General features: G+C 44.2%; 2 protein-coding genes across 3 annotated transcripts in view; both read right to left on the bottom strand.

The window, feature by feature from the left end:
- Positions 1–1,196: 1,196 nt before the first annotated feature.
- LOC117357197 (molybdopterin synthase catalytic subunit-like) lies at positions 1,197–20,591 on the bottom strand. Its single transcript, XM_033937571.1, has 5 exons — positions 20,459–20,591; positions 17,799–17,924; positions 14,925–15,078; positions 3,790–3,913; positions 1,197–1,692 (listed from the first exon to the last, which is right to left on the bottom strand). Exons 1-5 carry the CDS (start codon positions 20,466–20,468, stop codon positions 1,561–1,563), a joined length of 546 nt encoding a protein of 181 aa, XP_033793462.1. The 5' UTR covers positions 20,469–20,591; the 3' UTR covers positions 1,197–1,560.
- Positions 20,461–22,103, bottom strand: part of LOC117357203 (molybdopterin synthase sulfur carrier subunit-like) — a 49,161-nt gene continuing 47,518 nt past the window's right edge. For both annotated transcript variants that reach the window (XM_033937581.1, XM_033937576.1), the window contains exon 4: positions 20,461–20,605. In XM_033937581.1, coding sequence (XP_033793472.1) covers positions 20,479–20,605 — 127 coding nt within the window. In that variant the 3' untranslated portion in view covers positions 20,461–20,478. The remainder of the gene's footprint in view (positions 20,606–22,103) is intronic.

The following is a 22,103-nucleotide window of genomic DNA, read 5'->3' as shown; positions in this document are numbered from 1 at the left end:
CTCTCCTTATCCAGCAGCAGCCCTTCTCCCTTTGTTTTACCTCCCCCCTTCCAGCAGCACCTCTTTCCTGCTCCCCCTGTCCAGCAGTAGGCCTCCCTTCCTTTTTCTTCCCCCCCTCCTCAGCCACCTCAAGGCCCACCCAGTTGCACCCATTGGGAAAGTTCCCTCTGCCGTATCCCGCACCCCTCCTGATGTGACTTCCTTTTTCCGACCTGACTGCCGCTGCCAAAGATAAATTTAAAGGTAGGATCGGATGGGACGCTGGACCGGGGTGTTGGATTTAAAGCCAGAAAGCCTCTCGATCCCCGCCTGCATGCAAGGGAGCCTGAGCCGGCAAGACCGCAAGAGAGGAGCCTGCACGGACCGAACAGCCCAAGCCCCGATCATCCGCTTCCTCTCCCCCTCCCCAGCTGAAAATCACCTGTGAAAAAAAATAAAAATCCGCTGCCAAGATGGCGATCCAGGGCATACCCGCTGACAGCTCCTTTCCCTTCCCATGCCTGATGGCGGCCGCACGGACCGAACAGCCCGGGCCCTGACCATCCGCTTCCCCTCCCCAGCTGGAAATCACCTTCAGAGGTGTGGAAAAAAAGCCACCGCTGAGATGATAATTGCAAGTGTTCCAGAGCCGGCAAGCCCGCTGCGAGCTTGTTTAACTTTCCTGCGGCTCCTCTCACGATCGCTGCCTTCTCCGACGCAGGAGCGGCTCGTGAGAGGAGCCGCTGCAGTGTCTTTTAAGTTAAAAAGAAACTTCGTCCGGTAGGCCGTATTGCGTGAGGTGGAGAGCAGGGAGGCTTGTCTGGCGCGCATGCGCACTCCTACCGCCACAAGTTAAAAAGAAACTTCGGCCAGTAGGGCCATATTGTGTGAGGAGGAGAGCAGGGAGGCTTGTCTGGCGCACATGCGCACTCCTACCGCCACAGCCCGACAGATCAGATCTCAGGGAACACGCGGTGAGAGTGCGCATGCGCGTTTAGCATTTTATTATTATAGATGGATTCGACAATGCCAATGTTTCAGCAGCATGTGCCTTTCTCAAGAGTCATAATCTGTCTGCAAGAGTGTTCAAGTATTATTAATTGGCAAATATAAAACAGAAAGAATCGACCATGAAATTAAAAGTTTCAAAAACAAAGTAAAATCTGCCAGACACTAGAATAAGTGACCCATGGTTGGGCAGGAAAGACATGCATACATCAACCAGTGCAATTTTAATAAGAGTAGAGACGCTCGCTCAGATCAGCTTGCATGATACATTCGTTTTGCTGAGGCGCTTTGAAGAATGCAGTTTAAGGGAAATTTACAACAATCCAACTGAGTTAAAATTGAGTTGATTGTAGAAAGTTTTGTTACTAAAATGGGAGCACGCTTTGGAAAACTCAGAAGTGCAGGCATAGCTCCAAATTGTGTCCCCCCCATCTCCCCCCTACAGTGGAGAATACATGCAGAGTACTTTTCACCTGCATAAATTGCAGGGTGGATAAAGAGCTATTTAACCCATTGAAATGGCTCTCAGATTTACGAGTGTGTTACAGTGGTCACAGCAAACTAATTCTCATCTTATTCCAGTCTCATCTCAGAAAAGGCTGTACTGGACTCTTGGCAGTTCTTAAGAGATGGATCCTTGTCCTGTTTTGCCCAGAAACATTCTTTATTTTCTTTCCAACAATATTCCTCTTCTCCATAAATTTCCTACAAAAAAAAAAAAGATAATTTAAGTGAAGGGAATATTCTGATCTATTAAGCTGCCTTCGTGGAAGATAGGAGAAAGGTGGTGCTCTTGCATGCAGGAAAGCTATTTAGCTGCTGGATCCAGTTTCTGCTCCTTGGCTTGACCAGGGTCAGGGATGTTACAGAAACAGTAGTCAAAGGCTCAGCCCGGGAAAGGAGGCCAGTCATCGCATAATGGCCAGCTGAAGAATGCACTTGTGCATGATATGAAAAAGATGTCCTTTCACATGCAACACCATTTCAAGACCTGCCGTAACATTTTGAAGGTTACAGACGGGTACATTGCATTGCACAGAATGCTTGTTTTAATACATTTACATCTAGCCACTGCTTTCGTGAATGGTAAAAGCAATGACAACTCTTTGAGCATTAGGCACTCAATAAAGTACATACGAAACCAGCTAAAACTAGTTAAAATAGAAAATTACAAGCCTAGTAAATTTTGTGCATCGACCCCAAAAGGAGTTGCCAATAAAGTTATACAAAAGAGTACAGAAATAAGACATCCCTGGGGTAGAAGCTCAAATAAAAGCTGAGCATTTGAGCCTAAAATGGGGTCTCAGCTTATATTCAGGTCAGTGACAACCTGACCCCTCTCAGACCTGTTGCAGGCCTCTGCTAGGCCTGCTGTAAGACCTAGTAGTCTAGCAGTGGGCCGGGACAGAAAGGAATCCTATCGTCTCCTGTCCCGGGTGACTGTGACAACTTTTACCTGCCTCCCACATGTACCTTTCAATTCCCTGGTGGTCCAGCGGTAAGCAGGAGCGATCTTCCCGCACTTCTTCCCCATGCAGATCTGCTACCTGAATGGCTGCTATGAGTTCTTGCAAGTCCTCATAGGGCAGTTGTCTCAAGATTATCTTAATTTATATTCAGACTGGCTTATATTTGAGTATATATGGTAAGTTCTCAAACTAGCTATGCCCTACTAAAAGAGGCAGAGAGGAGGTTGAGAAATCCTGAAGGCAGAGAAGCACGGAAGCCGAGAGTGAGCTTCTGACAGTAGAAAACATACATGAATATAGGATGCAAGAACACAGGATGCACGAATAAAGGATGTCTAGGGCGGTACTTGGAGAGACCTCCCAGGAAAGAGACTTGAGAGTTCTGATCGACAAGTCAATGAAGCCGTCCGCGCAATGTGCGGTGGCGGCGAAAAGGGCGAACAGAATGCTGGGAATGATAAAGAAGGTGACCACGAACAGATCGGAGAAGGTTATCATGCCGCTGTACCGGGCCATGGTGTGCCCTCACCTGGAGTACTGCATCCAGCACTGGTAACCGTACATGAAAAAGGACACGGTACTACTCGAAAGAGTCCAGAGAAGGGCGACTAAGATGGTTAAGGGGCTGGAGGAGTTGCCGAACAGTGAAAGATTAGAGAAACTGGGCCTTTTCTCCCTCGAACAGAGGAGATTGAGAGGGGACATGATCGAAATAGACTGAATAGAATAGACTTAGTAGATAAGGACAGGTTGTTCACCCTCTCCAAGGTAGGGAGAACGAGAGGGCACTCTCTAAAATTGAAAGGGGATAGATTCCGTACGAACGTAAGGAAGTTCTTCTTCACCCAGAGAGTGGTAGAAAACTGGAATGTTCTTCCGGAGTCTGTCATAGGGGAAAACATCCTCCAGGGATTCAAGACAAAGTTAAACAAGTTCCTGCTGAACAGGAATGTACTCAGGTAGGGCTAATCTCAGTTAAGGTGCTGGTCTTTGATCAGAGGGCCGCAGCATGAGCAGACTGCTGGGCAAGATGGGTCACTGGGCTGACCCAGCAGCGGCTGTTCTTATGTAATGAAACCAGAAGGTTCTGTGTGCAACGAGTGGTGGAACAACAACTTGGGCCTTTTGAGAGCTCCAGGAAACAATCTGAGCAAGGCTGGAGGCTCTCTTGAGAGGGAAGTGTCTTGGAGTCTAACTCCTGAGGACTAGGGCCATGAAGTGGGGTAGTCTTTTAAATGATGTTCACCTGCTGCATCTAATAAGGAAAATGTCTGCTTAAATCAAACTGAACAGTGCTGAGAATTAAAGTGACATAAATGTGGACTTAGCTCACCTTCTTCCAGATGGGAACTCTTGCTTTCAGAGCATTAATGCAATATTTCACAGCTTCTAGAGATTCGTCTCTGTGCGGAGATGAAACGGCTAAAATGACACTCGCTTCAGTGACGGGAACCAAGCTGCAAGACACAAGGAAATAGCAAAACAAATAAATAATAAACAAGAATCCAACCAAACAAGGAAACATTACAACGTACTAAACAGAGCCCAGCAATCTATCTATCTATATCCTATATAATAAAACCCTAGCCGCGCATGCGCACTCTTACCTGTGTGTTCCGTGATCAGTACGTCTGTGGCAGCAGGAGTGCGCATGCGCGCATATATTGCTCCCTCTGTGGCCGCCAGGACTGGCCTGCAGCGCTGGACTCCTTGCTCTCCACCTCCTCAAGCAAAAATGAAAAGCTGCGGTGTCGGCTCCTCTCACGAGCCGAACCAGCGTCGGAGAAGGCGGCACTTTTAAACTTTAAAAACACCCCTTCGGCCGCAGCAGGCCAGCCCGCGGGAAGGGAAGGGGGGCCGACAAAGAAGAGGACTCCAGCCACAGGAACGCAATAAGGGAAGGGAGGGGCATGGAGCAGGCTAGACCGCGGGAAGGGAAGGGGGAGGGGCTGAACAGAGCAGGCCAGATCGAAGCAGAACAGAACGCAGTAAAAGAAGGGGGAGGGGCCGAACGGAGCAGGCCAGATCGCGGTAAGAGAAGGGAAGGGAGGGTGAGGGAAAATGCTGCTACTGCTGCACAGGGACCTGGAGAGGAAGGGAAATATCGCTGCTACTTCAGTACAGGAAAGTGGAGTGGGGGGGAAGGAAGGAAATGCTGTTGCTGCTGCATAGGGCAGTGAGGTGGAAATGCTGCTGCACAGGGAAAAGGAGGGAAAGAATGACAGACAGACAGCGGGAGGGAGGGAGACAGAAAGACATATATTCTAGCACCCGTTAATGTAACGGGCTTAATGACTAGTATATATATATATTTAATCAGATGTATGTGTGTATGTTCCAGCATAACTCCGAAACGCATCGACAGATTTCAACCTACTTGGTATACATATCAATTACTATCTGGGAACAAACATTGTGGGTGTGGGAAGGAGGTGACATGTAAAGAATCATCAAAAAAGGCAGATATTGCTTTGACCAAGGAGAACACAAGCTCTCTTCACCCATCCCCCAGATAAAGGCATACAAAGCAAAAAACTATATGACAAACTACTAGCCACCAGAGCAGCGAAAATAGAAGGCCACCTCTCCAAGCTACTGACCAATACGACCAACTACAAAACATTTGGGAAAGAACTGAAAACTATACTTTTCAAAAAATTTGTCAAATGAGCTAATCAAAAACCTTATAAACCTTCCCCCCAAACCCATCGCTCTATCACAGGCAAACACAGAAGACCTTCCTCTTCTTCTGTCTCTTTATCTCGCATACAGGGCAGTTTTACATCGACCTCACAAATCACCTTGAGGAACAGATTCCAGCTGTTACAGGAAGGACCTGACAATGAGGTACAGGAAGTTGTCCAACAGACGGTTCCGGTTCCAGAGACAACAGGATGGCTCCCCCCAAAGAAGCGCAGAGTGGTAGTCATTGGGGATTCCCTGCTGAGAGGCCAGGATCCGGGATGTAACCGCATGCCTAGACAGACTCGTCAAGCCCCAAGACCAATTCACCTTGCTTCTCATCCACGTCGGAACAAATGACACTGCCAGGAACACCCCGGAGAGCATACCTGAGGAATTTGTAGCACTGGGTGAGAAGCTGAGGAGGATGGATGCGCAGGTGGTCTTCTCCTCGATCCTCCCAGTGAGGGGCAAGGGAAAAGCCAGGGAAGATCGTATCCAGAGGACAAACGACTGGCTGCACGGATGGTGCAAGGAGATGAACTTCAGGTTCCTGAACCATGGAGAGGCGTTGCAAGGACTACAGGGACCAGACGGGTTACACCTGACCAGAAGGGAAAAGAATGTCTTTGGACACCGACTAGCCCGCCTACTTCATAGAACTTTAAACTAGGTAAGTTGGGGGAGGGTACCCACTCAAGTACTGGCATAAGTAACCAACCTGGCGAGGTAAGCTGCCAATCCATTTCTGAGTCTGAGGTAAGTACACATTGCAATTGAGTCTGGGGTAAGTACACACATTGCAAACAGTACTAAAGGAGTCAAATTAGCTCAAGCGGGAATATCTCCACAGAGACATAGCAAACATAAGGTATGGAGGGCTATGTAAGTCAATGGCCACAGTTTGGGCAACAAGATTCTGGAATTAGAGATGGAAATGAGGAACGTCGACCTAGATGTGGTGGCGATATCCGAGACCTGGTTCACGGACTCCCATGGGTGAGATATGGCTATACCGGGTTACAACTTACTTCGTTGAGACAGAGAGGGCAAAATGGGAGGAGGGGTAGCACTATACACTAAAGATGACATTAAAGTTACCAAAATTGCTGATGTTAGGTACACCAGGGAATCCCTCTGGGTGAAGTTGGCCAGGGGGAAGGACAAATGCCTGATTCTTGGCATAGTATACAGACCTCCAAGACAACAGGATGACCTGGATATAGAATTAATCGAAGACATAGAGAATATCACTTTGCGTGGGGACACAGTATTGTTAGGAGACTTCAATATGCCTGATGTGGATCGGAACAAACTTTCCTCTGCGACCAGCAGCAGCAGAAGGCTATTAACCTCTATAAAGGGAGCAAGACTCAGGCAAATGGTATTAGAGCCCACTAGGGATCAGGCGATACTGGACCTGATACTTACCAACGGAGAAAATATCACAGAGGTCTCGGTAGGCGTCACGTTGGCCTCCAGTGACCACAACATGGTATGGTTCAACCTCAGGAAAGGTTTCACTAAATCAAACACATTAACCAAGGTCCTCAACTTTAAGGACACAAACTTCGAAAGCATGGGAGATTTCGTCCATCAGGCACTGCAAAACCAAGCAGAAACAGATAATGTAGAGGTAATGTGGTCAACTCTGAAAACAACCATACATGAAGCAACCAACCGCTATATATAATTAGTAAGTAAACGGTGAAGAAAAATAAACCACAGTGGTTCTCTGCGGAGATCTCAGACCTCATAAAAAAGAAGAAAAGAGCATTCATCTCCTACAAACAATAAGGGAAGCAGGAATCCAGGGAAGACTATCTGGCCAAGTCAAAAGCAATCAAAACAGCAGTCAGAGAGGCCAAATTCCGAATGGAGGAGAATCTAGCGAAGAACATCAAGAAGGGCAATAAATCCTTCTTCATGTATATTAATGACAGAAACAGAAACACAGATGGGATAGTACGCCTTAGGAAACCTGACGGGAACTATGTAGAATCGGACTCCGATAAAGCCAAAACCTTAAATTAATACTTCTGCTCAATCTTCACTTGCGAGGCGTCGGGATCCAGCCCTCAGCTGCAGACAAGGGAAAGCACGTTTTGAAATTTCGAATTTACGCCCAGCAGTGTCTACTATGAGCTATCAAAAATCAAGGTGATCAAAGCTATGGGACCAGACAAACTACACCCCAGGGTACTCAGGGAAACGTTATCCGCACTCTTCAATCTTTCTCTAAGAACAGGAAGAGTCCCGTTGGACTGGAAAACGGCTAATGTCAATCTACTCCACAAAAAAGGATTCAGGATGGAGGCTGCGAACTACAGACCGGTGAGTCTCACATCGTTCTGGGGAAAAAGCAAGTACTACAGAAAAGACAGACTGCACCTCAACAAGGAAGGAGTAAGAGTACTGGCAGGCAACATGAAGAGGGCCATAGAGAAGGCTTTAAAGTAAAGGACAGGGGAAAGCCGACAGTCAACCACCAGTCGATGGCCCGGGCGACAGGATGCCCCGTAGAAGGAATTACGGACAACTACTCAGACACGGGAGGGGGTCGACCACAAAGCAAATGAAGAAGACAACACAGCAGCAGAAAAGGATACCGCTAAGCTTAAAAAGATACTGCTAAGCTTAAAAAGTCCAAGAAGGTAACACAAATGTATGTATACGAATGCTAGAAGTTTGGGAAACAAAATGGGAGAGTTAGAAGTAATAGCAAAAAACGACGAACTGGAAACCATTGGCATAACAGAAACATGGAGGAAGTTAGGGGATCATGAAAAAGATGGGCAAAGTCATAAAGGTGGAACAGGCATGGTCCCTACTGAAAAATACTATCACAGAAGCACAAAGCCTCTACATTCCGCGGATGTCCAAAGTAAAGAAAACCAAAGGCAAAAGAGAGCCGGCGTGGCTTACCAAAGAGGTGATGGTAGGCATAAATTAAAAAAAGGACTCCTTTAAGATATGGAAACGCACAAAAACATCCAAAGCTTGGAACAAACATAGAGATGATCAGAAAAAATGTCACAAGGTGGTGAGGGTTGCCAAAAAGGTCTACGTAAATCGTAAATCTAAAGGTCTACGTCTATCGTAAATCTGATTGTAATTTGTTGTAAATCTGCTTGTAACTTGTTGTAAATAAGCTTGTCAATGCAGATCATTTGTTAATTGATGTAAACCGCCTAGAACTCGCTGGGTATGGCGGTATATAAGAATAAAAGTTATAGTTATAGTTATACGAGGAGAAAATAGCGCAAGAGGCCAAAACTTTCAAGCCCTTATTTAGATACGTAAAAGGGAAAAAAAACCCCACGGGAGGCGGTGGGACCGCTGGACGACCTGGGAGGAAAAGGGTGCGTCAAGGATGACAAACAAATTGCAGACAGACTGAATTCCTTCTTTGCGTCTGTCTTTACAAAGGAAGACACCACAGCAATACCTGACACAATGAAAGTGTTCAAGGGAGTCGTACAGGACAGCCTCACCACAGTAGAAGTGGACTTGGACCAGATTTACCACCAGATCGACAAACTTAAAAGTGATAAATCTGGACCGGACGGAATTCATCCAAGAGTACTAAAAGAACTGAAATTTGAAATCAGAGAACTATTGCAAAAACTTGCCAACCTTTCAATCAAAACAGGACAGATACCGGATGATTGGAAGATAACGAACGTCACGCCGATATTTAAAAAAGGATCGAGAGGAGTGCCAGGCAACTACAGACCTGTAAGTCTTACATCTGTACCCTGGAAAGATGGTTGAGGTGCTGATCAAAGATAGCATAGTCCGGCACCTAGACACACACGACCTGATGAGAGCCAGTCAACATGGCTTCAGGAAAGGGAAATCATGTTTGATGATCCTACTTCAATTTTTTGAGACAGTGAACAGACAAATTGATAGTGGAGAACCGGTGGATATTGTATACTTGGACTTTCAGAAAGTGTTCAACAAGGTTCCATATGTAAGACTTCTCAGGAAATTACAAGGCCATGGAATAGAGGGAGATATACTAAGATGGATAGATAAATGGCTAGAGAACAGAAAACAGAGTGGGCATAAATGGGAAGTTCTCAGAATGGGAAAAAGTGACTAGCGGTGTACCCCAGGGCTCAGTTCTTGGACCCATCTTATTTAATATTTTCATAAATGACCTGGAAGAAGGAACATCCAGTGAAATCATCAAGTTTGCAAACGACACAAAGCTATGCCGGGCAATCAGATCGCAGAAGGACAGCGAGGAACTCCAGAGCGACTTGAATCAATTGGAGAAGTGGGCAGATAAATGGCAGATGAAGTTTAATGTGGAAAAATGCAAAGTGATGCATTTAGGCAGAAAAAACAAAGAACACAAGTATAGTATGTCAGGTGTAACTCTTGGAAAGACCGAACAGGAAAAGGACCTGGGTGTACTGATAGATAGGACCCTGAAATCGTCAGCGCAATGTGCGGCTGCAGCAAAAAAAGCAAATAGAATGCTAGGCATGATAAAGAAGGGAATTACGAGTAGATCAGAGAAAGTTATAATACCGCTCTACAGAGCCATGGTCAGACCGCACCTCGAATACTGCGTCCAGCATTGGTCTCCATACCTAAAGAAGGATATAAAACTGCTAGAGAGGGGCAGAGACGAGCAATGAAGCTAGTGAAAGGTATGGAGAACCTGGACTACGAAAAACGACTTAGGAGACTGGGGTTGTTCTCCCTTGAGAAGAGGAGACTGCGAGGGGATCTGATCCAGACTTTCAAAATACTGAAAGGATTCGACAAAATGGAGCAGGGAAAGCAGTTATTTACAATGTCCAGTGTGACACGGACAAGAGGACATAGACTGAAGCTGAGGGGGGACAGGTCCAGGACGAATATCAGGAAGTTCTGTTTCATGCAGCAAGTGGTGAACACCTGGAATGCTCTCCCAGAGGAAGTAATTGCAGAATCCACCGTTCTAGGATTTAAGGATAAACTAGATGCACATCTCCTTAAGAGTGGCTAGAGTAATACGGGTAAGGGTAAATTAGATGCACATCTCCTTGAGAAGCATACAGTGATATGGGGACTAAAACTATGCCAGGATACAGTTGGCGGGGCCTCCGCGTGCGCGGATCACCGGACTTGATGGACCCAGGGTCTGATCCGGAGATGGCAATTCTTATGTTTTTATATAATTCTCCATTTGTTCCATCTTAGCATGAAACAATATAGTATCTTTAACATTAGCGAGAGCAGTACTCTGTAAATTACCCACAGATTGATTCAATTTATCTAGTTTATTTCCTAGCTCTGTTATTTGATTTTCATGCTCATTTACTTTAACTGAAGTATCTATGAAGAATTGACAGTTTCAAAACTGTATCTGCATTGAAGATTCAATTGTATTCACAGTAAGCCATATATCATTTAAAGTGATAACTTTGTCCCTAGGGAGAACGTCCTGGATTAACTCTGAGACCATTTGGACAGGAATCAGTCCTTTTGTTCTCACACCTCCAGACTGATCTAATACATTAAGTCCAGTTTGATCACAAGTTTGTAAGGAAGAGGTTACAACCTCTGTCTTAGAGGGTGTCTCTCCTCTCCCAACAAAGGTTGATGGCTGGGGAGGTGGTGACGGCTCTCCTGAGGAGAGGGAGACAGACTGCACACTTAAAGATACCTGCTCTTCCATTTGTGGCAAAGAAGGAGCCAAAAGATACTGGTCCAATGGTCCCGTTCCTGAAGGTAAAGAATGTAGTTTCGCCTTTCTTTTGCCCACAATGGGAGTAATAAGTATTCTCCCAACCTTCTCCCAACTCCTCACAGGCTCCGAAGGGGCTCAAAAGGGGCGTGTCCTGCCCCTTTGGACTCACGACCATTGGCTGCGTACCATGGTTGAATGGACTTTTAATGGAGTCCTCCAGGACCCCTCTCCTTGATGCTGGCTAGCATTGGGCTGCTGCAGGGGCTGCTTGCCCCAATGAGAAAATGTGCTGCGATCGGCACCAGTGGCCGAGAGGGCTATCCTTACTGCTGAGATTGGGATATCCGGGCAACACTGGGTGATCAGCTAGTAAGGAAGTAAAACAAGTGGAGAGTAGCCTAATGGTTCATGCAGTAGACTGAAGAATTGGGTTCAAATCCTAGACTGGGGATTCGTGCAGTGGGCTGGGGAATTGGGGCCAAGTCACTTAACCCTCCATTGCCCCAGGTTTTCTTCCTATCATTCCCGATACACTTTTTGCATAAGCTCTGGAGGATCCTCCTCTGCTGCCAATCCACTATTGGTCAGAATTCTTCAGGTCTCAGTCCCAGGACCTCTTCTTTTCTCCTTGGTGTGCTCTAATCTCCTCTCAAGGCTACCAGTACAATCTTTATGCTGACAACTCAAAAATTTACCTCTCTACGCCTGAAATTTCTATGGGAACCCAGGCCTGAGTTTCAGTCTGCCTGTCTGACATTGCCACCTAAAATTAAACATGGCCAAGATTGAATCTTTCCTTCTATATCCCCCCTCCCTCCATTCTCTGTTTCAGTGGATAATGCTCTCATCCTCCCTCGTCAGCTCACAACCTCAAGGTAATATTCGACTCATATCTTTCCTTCTGTTTGCTCATCCAACAGACTGCCAAAACTTGTTGATTATTTCTCTACAACTTTGCTAAAATATGGCTTTTCATTTCTGAGCACGCTGCCAAGACCCTCATCCATGCTCTCGTCACCTCTCACAGGTCTTCCACTAAGCCATCTCTCTCCCCCTCAGTCTATTCAGAATGCTGCTGCGTGCCTCGTGTGCTCACATTACCCCTTTCCTCAATTTGCTTCACTGGCTTCCTATCCGTTTTCGAATATGGTTCAAACTCCTCTCACTGACTTACAAGTGTATTCACTCTGCAGCTCCTCAGTATCTCTCCTTTCTCCACTCTGACAACTCTGTTCGTCAGATAAGTCTCTCTTGTCAGTACCCTTCTCCTCTACTGCCAACTCCTGACACTGTCCCTTCTACCTTGCCACACCATATGCCTGGAACAACCTGCCTGACTCGGTGCATCGGCTTACTCCCTGGCAGTATTCAAATCAAGGCTGAAGGTCCATTTTTTTGAAGTTGCATTTTAAGTCCTAACCCTACCAACCTGTACACTACCAATATCTGTGTCATTCCTTCTATAGTCCCCTACCCTATCTGCCTCATCAATCTAAAGCCCCCAGCCTAGTGTGAACCCTCATTCCACTTCCCCAGTTTATTGTGAATGTACCTAATACTCTGCCTCCAATATATTGTGAATACATCACTTTTTCCCTTACTTACCCTTGAGGATAATGTGAATGTTCTCTTAATCCTGTGCCTCCAAAATATTATGAATGTATCGCTGTAACCCGTACTGGGCTACTAGGGAAGACAGGCTATAAAATCAAATAAGTCAAGAAGTTAAACCGAGTTACATGCTAACACACACAGGATGCTCATATAATCTTCTGAGTTATGCTTAATTGAATACATAAGCAATTAGCAGGTCTCTCGGAGAGCAGCCTCTGGGCACATACTTCTTAGTTTCAATCCAATGTAAAAAAAATAGGCAAAGGTTTGGAGAGCAGAGAAGAAACGGTAGAGCAATGTAATATTCCAGATTGCGGATGACATACAGCTTTGGCACCCATTAAACCCTGATGACATTAACGAAATAAGAGACATTAATCAAAAACTCAAACAAATTGTACTCTGGTTAAATTACAATATGTTACCTTTAAACATTTCAAAATCATACGAGAGGAGTTCCATCCCCTTTACCATCTTGGTCGCTCTTTTTTGAATCTTTTCTAGCTCCACTATATCTTTCTTGAGATATGGAGACCACAATTGAATGCAATACTCAAGATGAAGTCGCACCATGGAGCATTATGACATTCTTAGTCTTGTTAACCTTCCTATTTTTTATAATTCCTAGCATCCTATTTGCTTTTTTGGCCACCGCCGCCGCCACACATTGGGCGGAAGGTTTCATCGTATTGTCTATAATGATACCCAGATCCTTTTCTTGGGCAATAACCCCCAAGGTGGACCCTAGCATCTGATAACTGTGATTCAGGTTATTCTTCCCAATGTGCATCACTGCATTTGTCCACATTAAATTTCATCTGCTACTTGGATGCCTAGTCTTCCAATTTCCTAAGGTCTGCCTGCAATTTTTCACAATCCGCATGCATTTTAACAACTTTGAACAGTTTAGTGTAATCTGCAAATTTAATCACCTCACTTGTCATTCCAATTTCCAGATCATTTATAAATAAGTTAAATAGCACCGGTCCCAGTACAGACCCCTGCGGCATTCCACTGTTTACTCTCGTCCATTGAGAAAAATGGCCATTTAACCCTACCCTCTGTTTTCTATCTGATAACCAATTCCTAATCCACAACTGAAGTTTGCCACCTATCCCATGACTCTTTAATTTTCTCAGGAGCCTCTCGTGAAGAACTTTATCAAAAGCTTTCTGAAAATCTAGATATACTATATCAACTGGCTCACCTTTATCCACATGTTTATTCATACCTTCAAAGAAGTCAAGCAAATTGGTGAGGCAAGATCTCCCTAGGCTGAACTCATGCTGACTCCGTCTCATTAAATCATGTTTGTCTACGTGTTCCATAATTTTATTTTTTATAATCATTTCTACCATTTTGCCCAGCACCGAAATGAGGCTTACTGGTCTGTAATTTCCTGGATCTCCCCAGGAGCCCTTTTTAAAAATTGGCGTAACATTGGCCACCCTTCAATCTTCAGGCACTTCAGACAATTTTAGCGAAGGTAACAGATCACTAACAACAGGTCAGCAATTTTATTTTTGAGTTCTTTTATTACCCTGGGATGTATACCATCTGGTTCTGGCAAATTATCACTTTTTAACTTGTTGATTTGGCTTAATATGTCTTCCAGATTCACCGAGATTTCTTTCAGTTCCTCTGAATCATCATCCTTGAAAACCATTTCTGGTTCAGGTAGATCTCTTACATCTTCTTCTGTAAAGACCGAAGCAAAGAATTAATTCAGTCTTTCCACTATGGCCTTATCCTCCTTGAGCACCCCTTTCGCTCCTTGATCATCCAATAGTCCCATGAATTCCCTCACTTGTTTTCAGCTTCTGATGTACCTAAAGAAATTGTTATGAGTTTTTGCCTCTTTTGAAAGTTTCTCTTCATATTCTTTCTTAGCTGTCTTTATCAATGCTTTGCATCTAACTTGCCAGTGCTTGTGTCTCTTCTTATTTTCTTCATTCGGATCTTGTTTTTTAGCCTCTTTCACTTCACCTTTTAACCACGCTGGCTCTCGTTTCCTCTTCTTTCCGCTTTTGCTTATACGTGGAATACATCTGGTCTGGGCTTGGGGAGGGGAACATTACATAACGATGCATCATATTCTAAAAGTCAATAATAAAAGCCAAAGACAAGAGACTTATAGGAGGTAAAGGGAAAAAAGTACAATATTCAAGGAAAAGGAAAACACAGGCCTGACACATTGGGAAGGGGTTAGAGTAATGAATTGCCCTGCCTACTGGAGGGAATTTCTTAAGAGGTAAACAGAAAAATCAGTGGCATACACAGGAGAATGGCGACCGTTTAGGAGGTTTTTAATTGGTTTCAAACCACATAGTCAATTACTGGCGACCGTTTAGGAGGTTTTTAATTGGTTTCAAACCACATAGTCAATTACTGTGCCTAACTTAGAGTGCCGTGACTAGGATCGGGGCCACTGTGCAATTTGGGCAGTGGGAGAACTGGGAGAGGATGCTGACCCTCCTACGTACCCCAGGCGATGATACACGGCTGTATGTTTGACCGAAGGCCACTTCTGCCTGATTTCTGTGCAGATTTTCTTGATTTCACTTTCTGCCATTAGTACATAAGCTTCATATTCCAAACGAACAACATTTTTTCCTTCAAAACTATTTCTTGTGGTCCCTATAAAAAAAAAAAAAGCACAAGGTAAAATTGGTGTAAGGGAACAAAGAATCACTGTTTTTTTGCCTTCTCCTTTTGACAACCAGCCAGAGTTTTAAATAGAGCAGTACATATGTTTTTTTCAGCAAACAAATAAAACCTGCAGACCTGATATTGAAGGAATTTAACTAGACAACAGATGTTCCTGCCTGGTTAAATCCAGTGATCCCCCGATTCTCAGTAGCACATAACTAGGTTGTGGTCCTGAAAATCCAGGGAGACCGCTGTGGTACTCCACAGGGTTAATGCTGGGGTAGTCTGGAAGGAAAGTCGGGGTGCAGAGCCGGGATCTAGTCTGCTCTGAAAATCAGCTGCTACCTGGATAACTTGTGGCAGTCGAGCAAGACCTGGACATTCAATGGTGGTATCTGAATTAGGTCCGGCTTTGACTATCTATTTTAAAAAAACACAAAAATGTCCAAAAATCGGTACTTAGACCTTTTTCTTTGTAAAATGTCCAAGTACTGATAATCGAAACAAAGAACTTAGACATTGTGCAGGACGTCCAACTGTTTAGAGGCGTGTTTTGGGTGGGACGTGGACGTTTTGCGGGATGTTCTGAGCAAGTCCTGTTTTAGAAGCATCTAAGTGCCAAAAAGGTACCCAAATTGATCAGATGACCCCACAAAACTCTAAATGAAAAACTACAAACCTGTCTCTAGAACAGCACTACCTGGTATAGGAAAGCTTACTAGAGGAGCACACAGGTGTCTTAAGTAAGCAACTGAATGGACTGGTGAACCATAGAGAGGAAGAACCAGGCCCATAAGCCACCAACATCCTACCACGCTGCCATAAGGGCTATTGGGGTGGAAGACAGGTGGGTATAGGAGGTTTTGTAAAATATAAGGGAATTATGGCGAGATGTACATCTGGTACCCTTTATGTGAAGTTCACAGCAGTGCCCTCTGAGGTGCCTCACTGATCTGTTGGGATGTCTATATGGCCAGTCCATTACAATGCTGGCCCCTCCCTCATCTAAATGGTGCCTATTTCAACGTTTCAAACTTGGACATTTCTGTGGTCAAAAATGGTGAATAAATTTAGGCTTCCAAATAGAGGATTTACACCCCCCCCCCCCCCAAATTATTTGGACGGCCCATTGAAAAATGGATGTTTTCTCCGCTTCCGACTTTGGACATCTTGCAGGAAACTTCCTAATTTGGACTTAGACGTTCTTTTGAAAATGGTCATCACATCATATCCTGCTTGTGGTAGGCAGCACCTAGTGATAGCTTACTGCTGTGGGTTCAAGATCAGGCCTTATGCTTACAAATGAGAATAAATCTTAAATGAATCCAGTTCCTGGAACAAAAAGGTAACCCAGACAGCAACCTCTTCTTGTCCTGAAGAGTGTGAGTTGGAGTCTGCTTAGGGGAAGAGAAACTCCATTGGGACAAAGTACAACCTGGTCATTTCATTGTCCTTCTCTTTTTTAGTTCAGGACTCTGCTTTTTCAACAAAGTCAGTTTAGGCCTTTACAGTCTCTGTTAGGGGTTTTATATAAAAAGTGTTTTAGTCTAGATTACTATTTTTGGTTGCATTTTAGAGCATAAGAAGATATCAGATTAGGGCACAGATAGCAGTTGTGTGAAGAAATATTTTCTCCGGTTTGTTTTAAATCTACTACTTACTAGCTTCATCGCATGTCCCCTAGTCCTAGTATTTATGGAAAGAGTAAACAAGCGATTCATATCTATCCTTTCCACTTCACTCAGTATTTTATAGACCACTATTATATCACCCCCAAGCTGAAGAGTCCTGGCTGCTTTAGCCTTTTCTCATAGGGAAGTCATCCCATCTCTTTTATCATTTTTGTCACCCTTCTCTGTACTTTTTCTAATTCCATTATATCTTTTGAAATATGTCAACCAGAACTGCAAACCGTATTCGAGGTGCGGCCGAACCATAGAGCGATATAAGGGCATTATAACATTTTCCTCTTTGTATTCCATTCTTTTCCTGATAATTCCTAATAGAGAATGACACGGTGAAAAAATTGGTCCCCGTCACCGCCCCGTCCCCGTCTCACCATCCTCTGCACCGCCCCGTCACCGCCATTCCCTTCACCGCCCCGTCACCGCCACTGCCACCCCATTCACTGCCCCGTCACCGCCACTGCAACCCCATTCACCGCCCCGTCACCGTCACCGCTGCATATATAAAAGCCTCAAACGGGTACGATTTTAAATACTTTTCTTTATTTACCGTTTTTGCGGGCGGTGAAAGGATTTGTCCCCGCGTCTGCGGCGATTTGCTAATGAGGTCACCATAACCCGCAGCCAAACCGCAGCCACGCAGCGGTTCGCTGCGGGGATCGCTCCCCGTGTCATTCTCTAATTCCTAACATTCTATTTGTTTTCTTTGCAGCCGCTGCACATTGAATGAGGGTTTCAACATATCCTCAATAATGACACCTAAATCCTTTTCATGGACAGTGACTCCTAACGTGGTACCCTGCATGTGCTGCAGAGTGCATGTCCAAGTTAGATATAAATTTTTTCTAATCAATGGTGAAAGTGTAAAATTTATTCTGTACTTCCTGGCCTCCTGTGTCCAGAAGAAGTCTGTGTCCATGAAGAACCCTAATATACTGTAGTTAATTTCATATTGAAATCATCAGAATTATTTTTACAAATTCAAACATTGGACTTGATTCCATCAGAATGGGGTTTACTAACCTATGAAGAGAGAGACTGCGCCACAACACGGAGAAATCACCATCTGTGATACTTCCTCTGCAGAGAGCTTTTCAGGGGTCACTTTAATCATGTCTTTACCTTCTCCTGTACCTTCATTCATTCTCACTGTGGATAGAGAAAATAAAGGGATCAAGTGCCCAGTTTACCAAAGGTTCCTAGACAGATGGGCTTTCAATATTATAAGTGAATGTCTTCATTTAGACACCCCAAGGGGCAGAAGCGTATTCTGAAAAAGAATCAAGGTGCCTATGGTCAACAGTAACTGCAGTAGTTTGGGGCCAGGGTCGGGCAGACTGCTAAGATCTCTTTCCCCTCCCTCTCTGCCATTTTTTGGGACATAGAGATTAATATGCTAGTGTTTGTGCAGGTTCCACTTCTTTATGTCTGGGCTGTGCAGGTCTTTACCTGCCGATATTTACTGTGTTACTATATCAGAAACAAACACAAAACATCATTGATACATCTAATGTGCAGTTGACCACACTTTCACCAGGCATAGAATTGGCATACAGTAGGTTTTGGTCATGATATAGAAAATGACATTCAGCCTGCCCACCAGTCATACTTCTTATTAAAGTGTCTGTCTGTCTTTGACATTTCAGGGACATAGACCGTAGAAGATTGCCCAGCACTGTCCTTGGGTTCCAACTGCTGGAGTTGCTGTCAAAGCCCACTCCAGTCTTTGTGGGTTGCCCAGCATTGTCCTCACATTCCTAGAGTTTCCATTGAAGCCCTCTCCAGCTCATCTTAAACCAAATTGCCATATGCGGCCTACAGACCATACAAGTCTGCCCTGTACTGGTCTTAGTTCTTTACAGCCAGAGTCACCATCGAAGCTCCATTCAACGCAAATACACATGGAACCATTTGCTTTTCATTAGGACTGCAGGAAGATTATGTTCAAAGTTGGCTGACTTCTAACTCCCCCCCCCCCCATCCCACCAAACTTCCTGTTTTGAAGAGGATGGAAGTCATATAATAGGATTTGAGCACGCTCAGATGCTCAAGATCCCATACTAGGCTGGACATGCAATGCTGATAATGGAACCTCTGAATCTTCAGTGTTAAGGAAACCTGCATGAAAGATAGTGCATAGTGATTCTTCAGTTAAAAGACTACAAATGGCCTTAAGTTTGTGAAGGGAGAAGAAATCCAATTTGATTATATTAGCTATTTGTAAAGAAAAGGAGAGCAATGAATCTTATCATTATCCCAAGTTAATGGAATGAACTGACAGGTGGTATTGGTTTATCAAAAAGTATTGAAACAAGTGGTGGTGGGGATGACTGCCAGTAATCCAGCAAGGGATGGTTGTATCCAGGTTGAGAACCATTTGATGGTCTTCAAGCCAAAGAGACACCTTTTTCAGCATGTTTGCAGTAGGAACAAATCCAAGGAGATGGATGAAGTTTAATATACCAAGAGAATGTCATAAGCTTATGAAAAGGAACTTAAACCACATGAATGGATTGGGAACACTAGTGCGCTCAGAAAAAAGGTTGAAAAGAAGAAGCAAGAGAACAGAGCCTAGAGGGACTTCCCAAGGTGCAAGAGGGGTCAAAGAAAGAGTTTGCAGTTGTTCGACTTTGAAGGAACGATGAGAGAGAAATTACGAAAACCGATTTAATACAGATCCTGAAATTCCTAAAGAAGCTAGCAGCCTAAGTAGTAGAGAATGGTGGACCAGGTGAAATGCAGACATAGCCAGTGCTATTTGAGCCGAGTCCAAATGGCTGTGCAGTTTACTGGTCCAAGCAGCTACTTCCGTTTTGATATGGTGTCCAATTCTAACAGAAGCAAGGTCATCAAGAGCAGAATGGTGAGACTTGTTCCAAGTATCAGTTTTTCAGTTAGCGGAATGCTGGAGAATCTAGCGAGGAGAAGAGGTTCAGGGGTGGGTTTGCCCAGATTTCTCATTAAGAGGGAACAGTCTGATGAAGTTAACGGAAAGTAAGAAATTATATGTCCAGAGTAAAAAAACGAGTGGTAAAATTCATTAGAGTGTAACATGGAATGACTTGAGAGGATATCTAAGCTGTAGGACTGGTTATAAGTTGGGTGAGACTAAGGCCTGAGATTAGCAAGGAAAAATCTTGAAAAGGGGAGGACATGGGATCGTCAAGGTGAAGATTAAAAGAGGATGCTAAAAGTGTGTGAAGAGAGGGAGCAATACTGAAAAAGAAATGGAATATTTCAGGTGATCATTACTTCTTCAAATTGCAACTGATAAAAACACACAAACAGCATTGATAACAGAGGTGTCCATATATCAAGGAGAGAAAGAGACCAAGAAAATGTGGCAGAAAGATACAGAAATAATCCCAGTTATGTTGGGCATTATAAGCTTGAATAAAAAGTACCCCTGGCTGTGTTGTCTATACATATGGACTCCCAAATGAAGCTCTCTTAGTGCTTGTATTAGGGCCAATGGCAAGCATTAGCAGTAAATGTCGGAGACTGAGATCATACTCCACATACCCTAGCTGAGGTGTGAGCTTCATTACCGTCAGCGTGTGCAAAAGTAATATTTTTAGAGACACTACCCCCAGCAGAAAAGAAGACGTGATCCTATGAAAGATAAAGAAATCATTCAAACCCCAAAACTTGCGACCTCCAACCCAATCTCTGTTTCGAGTTACCTGCATTCATATGTCCCAAGTTAGCCCCCGCTGATAGGAGGGATAATGGCAACCTCGTCCCCTGGCTGCAGAAGGAGAAGTTGGTCTCCAATGCTGACGTATTCCTGACAAACAGCAAGAATAACGTGATCCCGTAACGCAGCGAGTCTGAAGGGAAGAAAGAGACATTGCATTTACAGAAAACCAAGCTTTAGATTAGCCTCAAACAATTAGATGGAACAGTATCTATGAAATATGTAAAAACACATCTTAGACAACTGGCAACAGAATTCAACTATTTAAAAAAACTGCAGAAACTGCTTTTGGATTACAATGAACTACTGTTAAATGACATCATTTGTTTCTCATCTGCCTTTGATATGGCAACAAGAGTCTTGTCTGCTGATCAGACTCCTACCATCTACAACATCCTTCCATCATGTGCCCAGCTGCTTAAGCATCTTCCTGTTCCTGCAACAGGTTCATCCATCGTTGCTGACATCAAGGAGCATTTCCAACATTTAATAATACACGTATTTTCCTGTTCAGGCAATGCAGTTATCTACCCAGATGTAAAACACAGGTAACTGAATCTTTGGGAAGGTTGTACCAAAACCAGATGGAAATGAAAGGCTCTATTTGTGATTTATAAACAATAGTTAAACAGAATATTGTCCCTTTTTCTACTTCAATAAAAAGATTTGTATATAAAATAAGTGTTTGAGCTTTGTGCAAATGAGGAGAGTCTAATTCTAATTAGAGAATGACATGGGGACAGTTTGTCCTGTCACCACAGGCTCTGTCCCCACCCCATGGTTAACAATGAGTACCAATCCCCTGTGTCGTTCTCTACTAATCATGTGACTGCACTGATCAGGAAGTCTAAATCTGTGCAAAAATTAGCATAGGATAAAGGGGTGTGGATTTGATATGCTGCTTGGAATGGGATGATTCCCCCTCCCCCCCAAGCCCCCCCCCCAGTTCAGCTCCTGATTGCTGCTGTTGTCTGGGTCTCGCTGCGTCTAAGTAGGTAGAACTGTTTCAGCCATCATGCTGTGGCTTTCTTCAGGGTCTGCAGTTTCTCTTTATATATATAGTGGATTCACTGACCTGATTGAGAACAGGGAGGACCATTAGTCTTGAATCTGAAATGTGGCGGGAAAGTTTTGTTGGTCTCAGATTTGAATTTTGGCGGGAATGTCCTTTGGACACAATTTTAAATTCTGGTGGGGAAGTCTGTGGTCACATTTTTAAAAAATTCTGTCAGAAAAAATGGGGATGGAAACGTTTAGATGGAGGGAGAAGGCATTTGTCCTGGGCCTCAGTCCTTTTTGCACTGTTATTGAGAAAGACACGGGGCAAGCCACTGCTTGCCCTGTATCGATAGCATAGAATATTGCTACACCTTGGGTTTTGGCCAGGTACTTGTGACCTGGATGGGCCACCATGGAAACGGGCTACTGGGCTTGATGGACCATTGGTCTGACCCAGTGAGGCTATTCTTATGGTCTTAATTTCTTTTGGATGTGTGGTTGCCATGCCCTTTATCTCCTTTGAAGTTATTGGAATGTCTTGGCGATATCTAACGCCTCTTTGAGTCTTCTCGGCCATCAGCAGACTTCTTTCTCCAGAACTTTTGTGTTCTCAGATCTAATCGTATGACCAG

Source organism: Geotrypetes seraphini, chromosome 1 (assembly GCF_902459505.1).
Source record: "Geotrypetes seraphini chromosome 1, aGeoSer1.1, whole genome shotgun sequence".
Classification (NCBI taxonomy): domain Eukaryota; kingdom Metazoa; phylum Chordata; class Amphibia; order Gymnophiona; family Dermophiidae; genus Geotrypetes; species Geotrypetes seraphini.
This window is presented reverse-complemented; position numbering and strand designations above follow the sequence as displayed.

Coding starts and splice junctions, on each gene's coding strand:
- LOC117357197 (XM_033937571.1), bottom strand. Junction 15,079..17,798: donor CGCAGTCTCTCTCTTCATAG/GTTAGTAAACCC, acceptor TTTTTTTTATAG/GGACCACAAGAAATAGTTTT. Junction 1,693..3,789: donor GAGTTCCCATCTGGAAGAAG/GTGAGCTAAGTC, acceptor TTTTTTTTGTAG/GAAATTTATGGAGAAGAGGA.